This window comes from Gracilinanus agilis, chromosome 6 (genome assembly GCF_016433145.1).
Source record: "Gracilinanus agilis isolate LMUSP501 chromosome 6, AgileGrace, whole genome shotgun sequence".
In the NCBI taxonomy this organism is placed as follows: Eukaryota; Metazoa; Chordata; class Mammalia; order Didelphimorphia; family Didelphidae; genus Gracilinanus; species Gracilinanus agilis.
This window is the reverse complement of record NC_058135.1, coordinates 278,510,787-278,525,593: the sequence shown is the minus strand read 5'-3', so window position 1 is coordinate 278,525,593 and position 14,807 is coordinate 278,510,787. Positions and strand designations below refer to the sequence as shown.

The 14,807-nt window shown below is 39.2% G+C and overlaps 1 protein-coding gene across 1 annotated transcript; it reads left to right on the top strand.

Moving 5' to 3' along the window:
• Positions 1-2,543: 2,543 nt before the first annotated feature.
• LOC123252085 (bone marrow proteoglycan-like) lies at positions 2,544-8,587 on the top strand. The gene is made up of 5 exons (XM_044681449.1): positions 2,544-2,604; positions 3,310-3,584; positions 7,370-7,501; positions 7,899-8,010; positions 8,407-8,587. Exons 1-5 carry the CDS (start codon positions 2,544-2,546, stop codon positions 8,463-8,465), a joined length of 639 nt encoding a protein of 212 aa, XP_044537384.1. The 3' UTR covers positions 8,466-8,587.
• The last annotated feature ends 6,220 nt before the right edge of the window (positions 8,588-14,807 follow it).

The window sequence follows — 14,807 nt, the reverse complement described above, 5'->3', positions numbered from 1 at the left end:
TGACCCAGACATACCACTGTTGGGTTTGTACCTCAAAGAGATAATAAGGAAAAAGACATGTACAAAAAATATTTATAGCTGTGCTATTTGTGGTGGCAAAAAATTGGAAAATGAGTGTCCATCAATTGGGGAATGGCTGAACAAACTGTGGTAGCTGATGGTGTTGGAATATTATTGTGCTGAAAGGAATAATGAACTGGAGGAATTCCATGTGAACTGGAAACACCTCCAGGAATTGATGCAGAGTGAAAGGATCAGAACCAGGAGAACATTGTACACAGAGACTGATACATTATGGCACAATCCAATGTAATAGACTTTTCTACTAGTAGCAATGCAATGAATCAGGACCAGAGAAACTTATGAGAAAGTACGCTATCCACATCCAGAGAAAGAACTGTGGGAACAGAAACACAGAAGAAAAACATAGGATTGATGACTTAGTTAGATATGGGTATGATTAGCATTTTGATGTTAAAAGATCATTCTATTACAAATATGAATAATATGGAAATAGGTTTTGAACAATGACATATACAACCCAGAGGAATTGCTTGTCAACTCTGGGAGAGGCGAGGGAAGAAGGGTGGGAAAAAATCATGAATCATATAACCGTGGAAAAATATTCTGAAGAAAAAAGAGAAGAAAAAGATGGCTCAGTGGAGTCATCTTCTTTGGAAACCAACTAAGACAAATTGTCATTCATGGACTCATTTTTTTTATGTAGCCCCCTAATCAATTCTGTTTGTTATGATTTTAATTTAACAAATATGAAAATTTTAATATGAAAAATTATGAAAAAAGTCTTGGATATGAAAACTGAAGTTGTCCTAAGTAGTTTAAAAATGTATATTAAGGAGCAGTCAGGTGGCTCATTGAATAGAAAGCCAGGATTGGAGAGGAGGTCTTGGGTTCAAATATGACCTCAGATGCATTCTGAATGTGTGACACTGGGCAAGCCACTTAATTCCATTTGCCTAGTCCCCAGAGCTCTTCTGTCTTGGAACCAATTCTAAGATTCTAAGACAGAAGGTAAAGGTTTAAAAAAATGTATATTAAAATCAACGTGACAAAATTGTCCTTTGATACCCCTTCTACACTTCCTTCTGCTCTCTGTAATCAATCAATCAACATTTATTAAGCACCTAATCTATTCCTGCAACTGTGTGAAACAGTAGAATATTCTTTGGAGTGTTTTTTAAAACTTCATTGATGGTTTTTCCTTTCTTCTCTTCTTCTTTCATATAACTGTCACCATCTACCCACTCCCCAGCCCACTTCTCCCACTATATTCTAAAAAACCTTCCCTTGAGCAAAAAAGAGTAGTTAAGCAAAACAAACTCAGACACTGTCCAAGCCTTGAAATTCTGCAGCTCTAGTATGTCACTGAGATTTTGGGCAAGAGAGAGAAAGTAATCTTCATTATTAGTTTTTTGGGATATAATTGGTCAGTGCATGCCTTTATTCCTTCTTTTAATTTCCAAAACTATATTTGTCCCAAGGAGTAAGCAATAGGTGTGACTTCACAGACTTTCCTGCCAACTGATTCTAACTTCTCCACATGGTCCCTCAAGGTCATCCATCCCAGGCAGCTGGGTGGCTCAATGGATTGAGAGTTAGACCCAGAGACAGAAGGTCCTGTGTTCAAATTTGACATCAGACACTTCCTAGCTGGGTGACCCTGGGCAAGTCACTTGGACTCCCATTGTCTAGCCCTTACCACTCTTCTGCCTTAGAACCAATACACAGTATTGATTCCAAGATGGAAGGTAAGGGTTTAAAAAGAGAGATCATCCATCCTCTCTTGGGACAAAGAGATATGATATTCCTACACAATGTGGGTGCTAATGGCAAATCATCGTTAGCTCAGACTAAGGACTGAATCCTTTCATCTTCAAGACTAGTTGAAGAAGAAGAACTTCCCTAAAAAGGTCATGGGGGACTTTGCTGATTATCATCTCGTCCTTCCTCAGGTCTGGGGCAATAATTATTTCCCCATTGGTCACTTCTTCCTAAGTCCTGATATAAGGGCTATCCATAGAGCTCAGTTTTCAGAGCTTCTGAGGGCTCAGGTCCAAGAATCCCAGGGAGGTAAGTATTTCCCTAGGAGAACTGGGTAACCTGGGGTTGTTCTGAACTGAGACTTGGGAAAAGCTCAATGGGTATGACTCCAGGGCTAAGATGACCACTTTGGCCTCACTCACATTGGGATGGATTTCCATTGCTTCCCTACTTTCTGATCCATTCCACTGGGAAGTGAATTTAGACTGGAGCAATGCTCCTTCATTTCATTGATGAAGGGTCTCAGAATGTTGAAGTACCGGGAGGGGCAGGTTTGATTCTGGAAAAGGGGCAGATCTATCAGGCAAATAGAAAATGGTCCTTTCCTTCTCGCCCCTTCTTCCCTTCTCTTCTCTTCAGAGTCATGTTCCACAGCCCAGAATTTACTTACTCGCTAATGAGAAGTTTCTTATTCTTTTCAAGGTTCTTTTTAAGTCTCAGACAGTGAAGAACCAAGGTTGTGTCCCTGGGAGTGAGCAGAGATGAAGCTCCATCTGATCCTCTCATTTGTCCTGCTGGGGACAGTCTCCTCCTTTCATTTGAGTAAGTTTCTCATACCTCATTGTTCTTCCATTTTCTTTTTCTGTTCTTTTTTTGGGGAGAGGGGGCTGAGGCCCAGACCTTCACTTTATTCTTTTCTCAGGCTCAGAAGGCCAACAAGATTGGTACAAAAGAACACTGTATTTAGAGTAAAAAACTTGGAACTAAAACTGGGTCTGCCATTTATCTTTGTGACTATGGGCAAGTTACAGTCCTTCCTCAGTCCTAGTTTTCTCATCTGTAAATGGGCGATGATATATCAACAATACCTGTCTCACAGGATTATTGTGATTTATAAGTGAGGAAGAGTTGTAGAAACGGGATTGTTTCATATTATTCAGCTCAGACCTAGTATCAGAGCTTTCTGTCATCTCTGATCTTCTGATTTCTTCTGATTTTACCTGAGGACTTTCCACATCTGAGAGGGAAAGGTCTGACTCATTTCTAGGTGTTTTATAAGATTCTCATCTCCTTTTTGTCTTCTATCTGAAATCTCACTGTTTCAGGCAGAAGACATATCCCCATTCACATAAACTAGAAGTTGGTTTTGTTATCTTCCCTCAAAAGAAGGTTGAAGAGGTAGCTTCTATTAACTAGACAGAGTTTTATATTGCTAACTATTTTATAGGTATTGTTGAGTTGAGAACTTGATTTCCTGATATAAATCAATTAAAATAATAGGAAGGACAATTGTTGTTGTTATCACAGAGAATGAGGCTCTCAAGATAGAGACACCAGAGGAAGAAGAGTCACAGAATCAAGAACAAGAGACGTCAGAAGAAGAGGAGATCCTGACTTCTGGGGAAGGTGACTCCTGGGAGGAGAAGGAGAAAGCCACAGAGTTAGTTCCAGTCCCAGCTATCAAGGAAGATATTAATGTGTGCCCCAAGGAAGAGGATGTCATTCATTTAACAGGCAGCCCAGAGTGTCAGACGTGTCGATATCTGTTCATCAGACAAGCAAAAACATTTCAACAAGCACAGGTACAAGGGCAAGCACTGTTAAATGGGGAAGAGTGTAGAGAAAGATTAATTTTATAAGGAAGGCTTGAAAGATAAAGGCCTCATTCCTTCCCTTATTTCCTATTGGGAAAGGCCACTGGATATCATGGAGGCTGGTTCAGGAGTAAGGAGGCAGAGGAGAAAGTGTTGGTTGAACTATGTTGAGTGAAGTACAAGATGAGGACTATTAATAGAAGCATGGAACCATAAAATATTAGACTTGTCAAGAAAATATGAAATGGTGATGTTGAAGATTAAAAGTCTTCAATATCATATTGAATAGAAGTATAGAACCTTGGACAATAGAACATAAGATCTGAAAAGGATCTTAGAACATAATTTCTCAGAGCTAGAAGAAGCCATAGACCCTCAATAGACTATAAGAGATCAAAGGCATATTATTTGCATTGAATTGAACCTTAGAAATCATCTGGTCCAAGCTCATCACTTCACATATAAAGAAATTGAGGCAGAGGTTAAATGACTTACAAAAGATCAATCAATAGATAACTAAAATAGAATGACTGAAGTGGAAGAGACGTTAAAATATATACTACTGAAACTTGGAAAGCATCTTGGAATATAAATTATGGAATGTTAAATTTGAAAGGAATTATAGCTATAACCTACTCTAATTCCCTTATTTTACAGATAGAGAAATTGAGGGCAAGAACAATTTAGATTTGCTCAGTATCAGATAATGATAAATCAAGGAGTGAAATAAATATATCCTGAATCTCATTTCAGGACAACCAACTAAATTATTCATTATAGAAACCACATAGTCAACTTGTTTTAACTGGTCAGATAGCACAGTTGATAGAGTCTAGCTAAAAGCAATTTAAATAGACCCCAATGGCCTACATCTTGCCTTGCACACTATAGGCTTAGGAAGGCTTGTTGGGTTGGGTTCACTGCTTTGAATGAAATTTCTAAAACTCTATTGCTTAGAGACAGGAGGTCCTAGGTTCAAACCTGGCCTCAGCCACTTCCCAGCTGTGTGACCCTGGGCAAGTCACTTGACCCCCATTTCCCACCCTTACCACTCTTCCACCTATGAGACAATACACCGAAAGTACAAGGGTTTAAAAAAAACTCTATTGCTTTTTAAAAAATATTATTTTTTATTTTTTATTTATTTTTAATTTTTTAGAATATTTTTCATGATTCCATGATTCATGTTCTTTCCTTCTCTCCACCCCACCCCCTGTAGCCAATGTGCAATTTCACTGGGTTGTTTTTAAACCCTTAACTTCTGTGTATTGTCTCCTAGGTGGAAGAGTGGTAAGGGTGGTCAATGGGGGTTAAGAGACTTGCCCAGGGTCACACAGCTGGGAAGTGTCTAAGGCCAGATTTGAACCTAGGACCTCCCGTCTCTAGGCCTGACTCTCAGTCCACTGAGCTACCCAGCTGCCCCAATTCCACTGGGTTTTACATGAATCATTAATCAAGAAAAATTTCCATATTATTGATAGTTGCACTGGGGTGGTTGTTTAGAGTCTATATCCCCAGTCATATCCCCATCAACCCATATGTTCAAGCAGTTGTTTTTCTTCTGTGTTTCTACTCCCACAGTTCTTTCTCTGGATGTGGATAGTGTTCTTTATTATAAGGTCCTCAGAATTGTTCTGGATCATTGCATTGCTACTAGTAGAGAAGTCCATTATATTCGATTGTACCACAGTGTATCAGTCTCTGTGTATAATGTTCTCCTGGTTCTGTTCCTTTCACTCTGCATCGATTCCTGGAGGTCATTCCAGTTCACATGGAATTTCTCCAGTTCATTATTCCTTTGAGCACAATAGTATTTCATCACCAAACAGATACCACAATTTGTTCAGCCATTCCCTGATTGAAGGATATTCCCTCATTTTCCAATTTTTTGCCGCCACAAAGAGCATGGCTATAAATATTTTTTTATAGGTCTTTTTCCCTCTGATCTCTTTGGGGTATAAACCCAGCAGTGGTATGGTTGGATCAAAGAGCAGACAGTCTTTTATGCCCTTTGGGCATAGTTCTAAATTGCCATCCAGAATGGTTGGATCAATTTACAATTCTACCCACAATGCATTAATGTCCCAATTTTGCCACATACCCTCCAACATTTTTTATTTTCCTTTGCTGTCATGTTAGCTAATCTGCTAAGTGTGAGGTAGTACCTCAGAATTGTTTTGATTTGCATTTCTCTAGTTGTAAGAGATTTAGAACACTTTTTCATGTGTTTGTTGATAGTTTTGATTTCTTTATCTGAAAATTGCCTATTCATGTCCCTTGCCCTTTTTTCAATTGGGGAATGGCTTGATTTTTTTGTACAATTGATTTAGCTCCTTATATATTTGAGTAATTAGACCTTTGTCAGAGTTTTTTGTTATAAAGATTTTTTCCCAATTTGTTGTTCCCTTCTAATTTTGGTTGCATTGGTTTTGTTTGTACAAAACCTTTTTAATTTAATGTAATCAAAATTATTTATTTTATATTTTGTATTTTTTTCTAACTCCTCCTTGGTTTTAAAATCTTTCCTTTCCTAAAGATCTGACAAGTGTACTATTCTGTGTTCACCTAATTTACTTATACTTTCCTTCTTTATATTCAAGCCATTCAGCCATTCTGAATTTAACTTGGCATGGGGTGTGAGATGTTGATCTAGACCCAATATCTTCCATACTGTTTTCCAATTTTCCCAGCAGTTTTTGTCAAAAAGTAGATTTTTATTCCAAAAACTGGGCTCTTTGGGTTTATCATAAACTGTCTTGCTGAGGTCATTTACCCCAAGTCTATTCCACTGATCCTCCCTTCTGACTCTTTGCCAGTACCATATTGCTTTGATGACCACTGCTTTATAGAACAGTTTAAGATCTGGTACTGCTAGACCACCTTCCTTCATTTTTTTTCATTATTTCTCTTGATATTCTTGATCTTTTTTTTCTTCCAAATGAACTTTATTATACTTTTTTCTAATTCTGTAAAAAAGTTTCTTGATAGCTTGATAGGTATGGCACTAAATAAGTAAGTTAATTTGGGTAGGATAGTCATTTTTATTATGTTAACTCTTCCTACCCACGAGCAATTAATGTTTTTCTAATTGTTTAGATCTAGTTTTAATTATGTGGAAAGTGTTTTGTAGTTGGTAAGCATAATTCCTGTATTTGTCTTGGTAGATAGATTCCTGAGTATTTTATATTGTCCAGGGTGATTTTAAATGGAATTTCTCTTTCTAACTCTTGCTGCTGAGATGTGTTGGATGTATATAGAAATGCTGATGATTTATGTGCATTTATTTTGTATCCTGCAATTTTGCTAAAGTTGTTGATCATTTCCACTAGCTTTTTAGTTGATTCTCTAGAGTTTTTCAAGTAGACCATCATATCATCTACAAAGAGTGATAGCTTGGTCTTCTCATTGCCTATTTTAAAACCTTCAATTTCTTTTTCTTCTCTAATTGCCCAAACTCTATAGCTTTTGAGCTGTCAGTTCCCCTTGGATTCCCCCTTTTAAAACGTTTATATAATAGTGTCTTTGGTACGAGCACAACTGATTGTATAGGATGATTGGGAGGAAAGTATTCTGTAAATCTTTTGTTTTAGGTGATGGTGATGATGCTGTTCTTTTGTACTTGTGAATTAAGAGAATGCCATGCAAGACCCTAAAGAACATTACAATCACTTTTTATGAAAATTATAATGCTTACCACAATTATTATTATAATATGGTGGGATGGTGCCATTTAATCTCATCACTAATTTCTTCCCTATATCTTATCTTTTCAGTTCATTTGCCAGAGTTGCTATCGAGGTAAACTGGTATCAATTCATAACTTTCAATTCAACCTTCTACTCCAGACATCAGCTTGTGGAGTCAATCAGGGTCAGGTCTGGATTGGAGCCAGTGTCTCTGGTTGGGTAAGTGGCAGGAATTTAGCACCAGTCATGACTATTTCTTTCTTGGATCTCCATTTAGGGGATATGTTAACTTTCTATTCTCAAACTAAGATGGATGGCTTTTGGCCCCACCAGTGATGTCTCCTTGTTATGCCATGAATAATCAGAGTTGGGCTAGGAACTTTGGGAATACTTTGAAGTTATGTATACATAACAGAGGTGCTGCTTATAGATCTGTCCAGAATAATGCCTAGTCTTGTCCTGGATGTGCAGGACCACACCTACTCTTGCTGGCAATGAACCTGGAGAGCAGCAATATATTGTCAGCCTGCTTCCTGTTTTGTCTTCCCTATCTAGGGAGAATTGCATGTGTGGGGTCTGTGACGCTTATCATTTGCTCATTCTATTGCCTCTCTAGGATCCCTGTTTGAGATTCACCTGGTTGGATGGGAGCAGATGGGATTTTACTTACTGGGCACCAGGCCATCCTGGAAATAATTGTGGCAACTGTGTGGCTTTGTGCACAAGAAGTGAGTAGGAGTCAGGGGCAGTGGAAGAATGGGGCTCATAAGAGGTAATGAGAGGAAAAGAAGTCTCCTTCATTCTGTTCCCTTTGGTCTTTGCACCCTGGTACCATAGTTCTAGTCCCTAGAGTCAAGGAAAAGGATAGCAGAAATATTACAAGTGCTGGGCACTCTTGGAACATTGAAGATGCCCCATGAAAAAGCTTATTCATGGGAACCCCAAATCAATGGACCCCTTTTGGGGAGAGGTCTTTGGGCTACTTTGGGTCCCTTGTGATGGAGAATATGGTTGGTGGGACAGTGTTGTTCTTTGATTGGTGGTCAAGGTGGGAAGGGAAGAGGGAGAAATCAAAAAGGGGAGGAGGAGGATGGAGCCTTGAAGGTCTCCTATTGTTTCCACAGGTGGTTATTGGAGAAGGGCTCCATGTGTCCGTCATCTACCCTTTTTCTGCTCTTACTGAACCAGGCCAATCCATAGACTTTCCAACGGCTGTCAGAAAGACTCCTCTGCAATGTCTTCTGTTAGTCCCATCCCTTCCCTTTCCTGGGATTCCAGGTCTCCTTCATTTGCAATAAACTAGAGTTCTTGAAATGAGAATTCGACTCCTCTCTTTGCTCTCTTTGCATCCCACTCACACTGAGAAGGGACTTGTAGGAGACCACTATACTTCACACACATTCCAAGAAAGGGTTTATAAGGGACCATTTTTTTTAAGGAGGAAAGAAGCACGCAAGTGGGATAGATAGTCCAAATAGAGACAGAGAATTGGAATGAACAACTTCTTTGGTTCCATGATTTCATTTTCATTCTTTCTTTCTTTCTTTCTTTCTTTCTTTCTTTCTTTCTTTCTTTCTTTCTTTCTTTCTTTCCCATTTTAGAATCAATACAGTATATTGTTTCCAAGGTAGAAGGGTGGTAAAGGCTAGGCAATGTGGATTAAGTAACTTGTTCAGGGTCACAAAGCTAGGAAGTGTTTGAGGTTAGATTTGAATCCAAGACCTCCCATCTCTAGGCCTGGCTTGAAATCCACTGAGCCACCTATCTGTCCCCATGTGCTTTATTTCTAGTACAAACCTAAGGACATAGTCAGAGAGGGAAAGGACCTTAGAACTTGGAACATAGCTTGTGGACCCCAGGGTGCTGGAATAACTTCAAGCACCTATGATATTTGAGTATGAAGAAACCTTCATATCACCTATCTAATCCAGGGGTTCTTAACCAATTTTTGGATCATGGAGTATCTTGGCAATCTAGTAAAACCTATGGAACCTTTGCTCAGAATATAATTTTTAAATAATTGAAGGAAATACAAAATTAACTTTCCTACTTCCCAGTTCCTAGACCCTCTGAGATCAAGAAAGCTATATAGATTAAGAAATCTGACCTAACTCAACTCCCTCATTTTATAAATAGATGGGGAAACTGGGACTCAGAGAGGGAAAGGAACATGGGTTATAACTCTATAGATTTAAAGTTGAAAGGGATCTTAAAATCTTTTAGTCTAAGTCCTTAATTTTATACAATGAGAACACTGAGGCTCAGAGAAGGGAACTGATTTGATTTATATTATAAGGAGCATAGATAGGTCCAAGAACCTTGTTTTTCTGATTCCAGATCCAGGTATCTTAGTATTATATTGCTATAAATCTTCCTGACATAATCTGTCTGGAATTCTTCATTTACTTTTCCTCATATTTTCCCAATCCAGGAAGGTAAGGATGGGCTATGATCTAGAAACCACAGGAAACAAAAGATTATTGACCCTAAAGAATGAGAATGACTTTATGGAAAGGGGAGCATGGATTTGGAAGTAGAGCATCTAGACTGGAGTCCTTGGTCTGCCACTCACTAACTGTATGGTATGTGTCAGTGCTTTCACTTCTCTGAGGAGGTTTTCTCATTTATTAAATGTGGATGCCATGCTTGGCCTGCTTAGCAATGTAATGGGCAATGTAGAGGGGTGGAAATTTAGAAATTAAAAAAGTAGGAAAAGGAGCAACTAGATAGCATAGAGGATGGAGGGTCAGACTTAGAGCTGGGAGGATCTGGGTTCAAATCTGACCTCAAAGACTTCTTAGCAGTGTGACCATGGGCAAGTCACTTAACCCCCATTGCCTAGTCCTTATTGCCCTTCTGAATTAGAATAAATACTAAGATATAATGTAAGGGCTTTAAAAAAATAGACAAAGCACATTTAGATAATAGCATGCTAACTAATGTGTTATTATTTTTAATGAAGACCCCAAACAATATTATCAAAGGGTTACTTTAACCTTAATTAGCTGTGGAAGTGCTCCAGGTGTGCTGAGGCAAAAGGAATACAGAAGAGATACGCAGATCATAAGTCACTTCATTAGAGAACCTAGCAGGGCATTTGTCCAATTAGAGAATGAGAGAGATAGTCTTAGGTGTGTTTCTTCGACTGTCAAATTAAGAAAATAATATTCCCTCTGCCTTGCACATACACTCACACTTCAGATCTGGAAGTCTATAATACTTGCATTCTCTCCCTTTCCAGTTGTCTTATGGCTTAATGAGGATTTTTCATGTCTGATTCCCTTTAATACACACACACACACACACACACACACACACACACACACACACACACAAAATATGTGATGGTGGTTGCTATTAGGTAATGTCTCTAAGCAGAACTCCTCTTTCTCCTCTTCCTTCTTCTTCTTCTCCTCCTCCTCCTCCTTCTCATTCTCCTCCTTTTCTCTTCCTCTTCTTCCTCTTCCTCCTCCTCTTCATCTTCCTCTCATGACTTGGGTAATGGTCTTTTACTCAGCTGCTTCTTAAGAGAGCGAGGGCACCCTGGAGGCAAAATGGACTTGGGGATCCACTGGAACCACTTTCCTAAGGTTCCTTCTACTTTATCTTAATGCAGAAGGTGTTGCTGATGAGATTTTAACAACTTATATTTCTAAAACATTGTAAGGTTTAGAAAGCACTTTCCACACAGCTACACTGTAAAGTAAGTACTACAAACATTATTAATCCTATTTGAGGATAGAGAAAACTGAGTCTTAGAGGAGAGAGTCCTGAGGTTATCGAGATCTTGTTTACTATACAGTACTCTTTCCACCAAGATGCTCTTTTGCAAGGTCAGATTGTAAACCAAGAAATTTCCTTGTAATTGAAAATAGTGCTTCTCTGGAGATCTGAGAAAGAGAATGATGTCCTTGAGTTCTTTTTTTTTTTTTTTAATATTTTTAAACCCTTAACTTCTGTATATTAGTTCCTTGGTGGAAGAGTGGTAAGGGTAGGCAATGGGAGTCAAGTGACTTGCCTAGGGTCACACAGCTGGGAAGTGTCTGAGGCCAGATTTGAACCTAGGACCTCCCATCTCTAGGCCTGGCTCTCAATCCACTGAGCTACCCAGCTGCCCCTGTCCTTGAGTTCTTGTCTATCAATCATACATAGATCAATCAACCATCAAGCATTTAGTTCTGGGCCAACTGATTGGGTATATGCAGAGAAACAAATAGAAACAAACCAGAGCCTGTCGTCAGGGATGATAGTACTATGATCATAGAAATTTTCCAAGGAAACTTTGGTTTAGAAGAAACAGAAAGTGTTGGAGTACCCCCTAAGGTGGTGATGTGTAACATGCATGATCTTAAGTGGGGTGAACTGCCTTACAGAATTCCATAGTACCCCCCAGAACTTCAGGAGAGGGGGAAGTTGGGGCAGTTAAGAATGTGAGTATAAAAGCAGGACACCTAGCTTGGCAAACTCACTCTTTGGGGGAGCTGGGTGGCTTGAAAAGGGGTAGGAATTCCTTTTTATCAGATAGCTTATCTCTAATCTCAAGGTGCAGGGTGTTTCTTTGCTGAATACTCCATACTGACTACAACCAGGCTGTGAGCACTGTGAAAATACCTTATATGCAGTATCCCAGCCAATCTCTAAACAATATCAATCTAAAATCAAGATTACCTTCACCATCTTGAACTTGATAATATTAGATTTAAGAGAAAGTTTAGATTCTGAGGGAGTTAGGGGAAGAGTTTTATTCAGAGGCATTCCCCTTTAGGGGATTGCTATTTCTGACAGTATCCTGAGGGTATTAGATAGTTTTATCTCACCCTCAATCCTAGGATTTATCCCTCCTTCTCTGTTTCCCTGAATTAATAAATGCCTTCCCTTGTTAAGATTGTGAAGTGTGAGGTGTTGTATTCTCAGGCTTTACAAACCCAGTTCATACATTACCTAAGCCAAACTCCATCCATACAGACTCTGAGTATAGCTGTAATCCAGAATTCAAGGAAGTTGTTTGAAGACATCCTGAGCACTTGATCTATTTTGGTCTAAGGAATAAACTTCAATAAGTGGAATTTGCTAATTTCTGTAGGATCATTCCCTTTCTGTCAGCCAATTTAGCCATGTGATAGCTAAGTCAGAATAGTCTCCATTCTTGATCAAAAAGGGATTTTGTTATAACTCTGACAGTTATAACAGAGGAAGCAACTGCTAAGGAGGAGGAGGAGAAAGAATTTCATCCACTCACTCCCTTCCCCCCTGCTAGTGCTTACAGCTTGATTCCTGCTGTGACACCATTGCTAACTGGACCCATTTTTACAGGTGGCAAACCTATGACATGCATGTCATCACTGACACATGTAGCCATTTTCAATGAGAAGTATGGGGCAACATGCTGAGGATGAAACATCTGCTGTAGTGTAATGTAGACACTCTGTGCACTGTAGATGACAATTCTATTTATGTTAATTTACATGTTTTGGTTTATTAAATACAGCTATATATTACAATTATACATTTTTGTTATTTTAAACTATAAATATCATGAAATTATGTTTTTTTTTCTCAAGTGACACACCACCCTGTTTTTTGTTCAGTTTTTTGGTGAAATTTGACACATCAAACTCAAAAGGTTGCCCATCACTGTCCTAGGGTATCTAATCATTTGTTCTTTAGCATATTAGACTGCTTTTTATCTTTTTGTGCAAGAGGATGAGTGAGGAGAGATTGAAGTGATTATCCACTTCTCCAGGGTCTGGCACTAGAGAATATTTGACTGGTGGATTGGGGATATGAAAGGAGGTTAGTGGATGCAGGAAATGGAAAGTTGTCCCTGAAATTCAGCACAAGGACCAGGCAAGTTCAATATGGGAATAGTGGATGGCTCTCAAAGGACTGAGAGATTGTTTTAGCTTTATTCTCCTCTCTTTCTTTCCTTTCTGTCCATTCTCCTTCCCTCCCAAGCATCCTACTTCCCCCCATCCGACTCACCTCATTCCCTTCCTCTTATTCTCCAATCTCTTTCCCCTCCTATTAGTTTTACTCATATCTGATACTCATAAGCACCATTCCCATCTCCCCTTTACTTTCCTTTGTCCTGTAATTCCCATTATTCCACCTCTAAGTCTATGAGCCTATAGGGACATTTTATTCTCCTGATATCCAGGACTCTCCAAGTGGGTGCTGATGACCGGGTTGCACATACAAATAGAGAAGTATCTAAACACGAAACAAATAGCAGCCAAAGCCATTGAGATTGCAGGGCAACTGTCTCTGCCACTATTTCCCCAGAACTCTGATAAGTGTCTTTGTCCCTCACCACTGAGCTTATCTTATAGGTTAAGGGATTGGCCAATCTCAGTGGCCAAACAGCTTAGTCTACCAAGACTCAGGATTGAGTGTCATACCTTCCCGCCCATGCTAAGAAGAAAGGTTTTGAGATTCAGGCTAGGGAGACTTGGGGGCATGAGATAAAACTGTACCTACATTCTTTTTGAGCCATAATAGAAATTAAAAATCAAAGTTCCTATCTTAGACCACTCTAAGATTCTGAAGTCTCCTGCTTGTGAGCCCAAGATTTGGGGCTCTAATTCTATATATATTTTCAGACACAGCATAGAAAAAATCTATCTCACAGTCATTGCCATTCCATGTCTAGCTAGTCATTGCATTGCTTTATGTTTTTGCTAGAGAGCCTTTGAGAGAGTGTGAATGATTGACTCACTCATCCCAATTGATGAAGAAGAAAATGAAAAGGCATCTTCTTATATGGTTGTCTCATTCTCTTACCCTAACATGGCTCTGATAGAGATTATCCTTCTTATTCTGAATCCTTCTCTTGATCCCTAGGACCTAACGTTTTCTCTTAGAAGACAGCAGTATTGTCATAGTCCTGATTTCACAGGTAATACTCCTCCCCCTCCTCAGTCATCTGAATCATAACTTTCTTAAACCTAGAATATTTTTAGCCTTTCCTGGGACAGAACTCAGAAGGAAATGTTGTTCCCTACATCTGAGGGATCTCCTGTTAGAGAACCTCCACAACAGATTCATGACTGGCCCCCATAATTGGTTACTTGAACAACTTAGGAAAGATGGTTTCCCCACAGAGGTTAATGAGGAACCCTACTCGTTTTTAGTTTATCCTCCCTCAGAACTGGGACAATAACATCTTCCCCACTCTGCCACTTCCTCTAAATCATTAATATAAGTATTTAAGGTTAACATTCAGTCATCTGAGGCTTTAAGAGCCTGGATCTCGGAGGTGAGTATTTCCCCTTGTAGCAAGAGGAGCAAAGACCCATGACTGCCTGAAACAAGACACTCAATTTGTTTGTCTTCAGTCTATAATTACCTTCCTCCCTGCCCCCAGCCCACTTACCCCAAAAGGTAGAATGATTGTTTCACTGTTCCTTGACTTATTCTACCTGGAAGAGAATTTAGGGTGGGGCAGTGCTCATCATTCAATTCAAGAAGGAGCTCAGGGTTTTGGAAGGATGAGAGATAGGGATGTAAGCTTCTGAAAAAAAGACTT

Bases quoted from the DNA above. Each gene is read 5' to 3' on its own strand.
- LOC123252085 (XM_044681449.1), top strand. From the start codon at position 2,544: ATGAAGCTCCATCTGATCCTCTCATTTGTCCTGCTGGGGACAGTCTCC. The intron at 3,585-7,369 runs GTACAAGGGCAA...TTATCTTTTCAG, and splicing joins AAACATTTCAACAAGCACAG to TTCATTTGCCAGAGTTGCTA. The intron at 8,011-8,406 runs GTGAGTAGGAGT...TTGTTTCCACAG, and splicing joins TGTGGCTTTGTGCACAAGAA to GTGGTTATTGGAGAAGGGCT.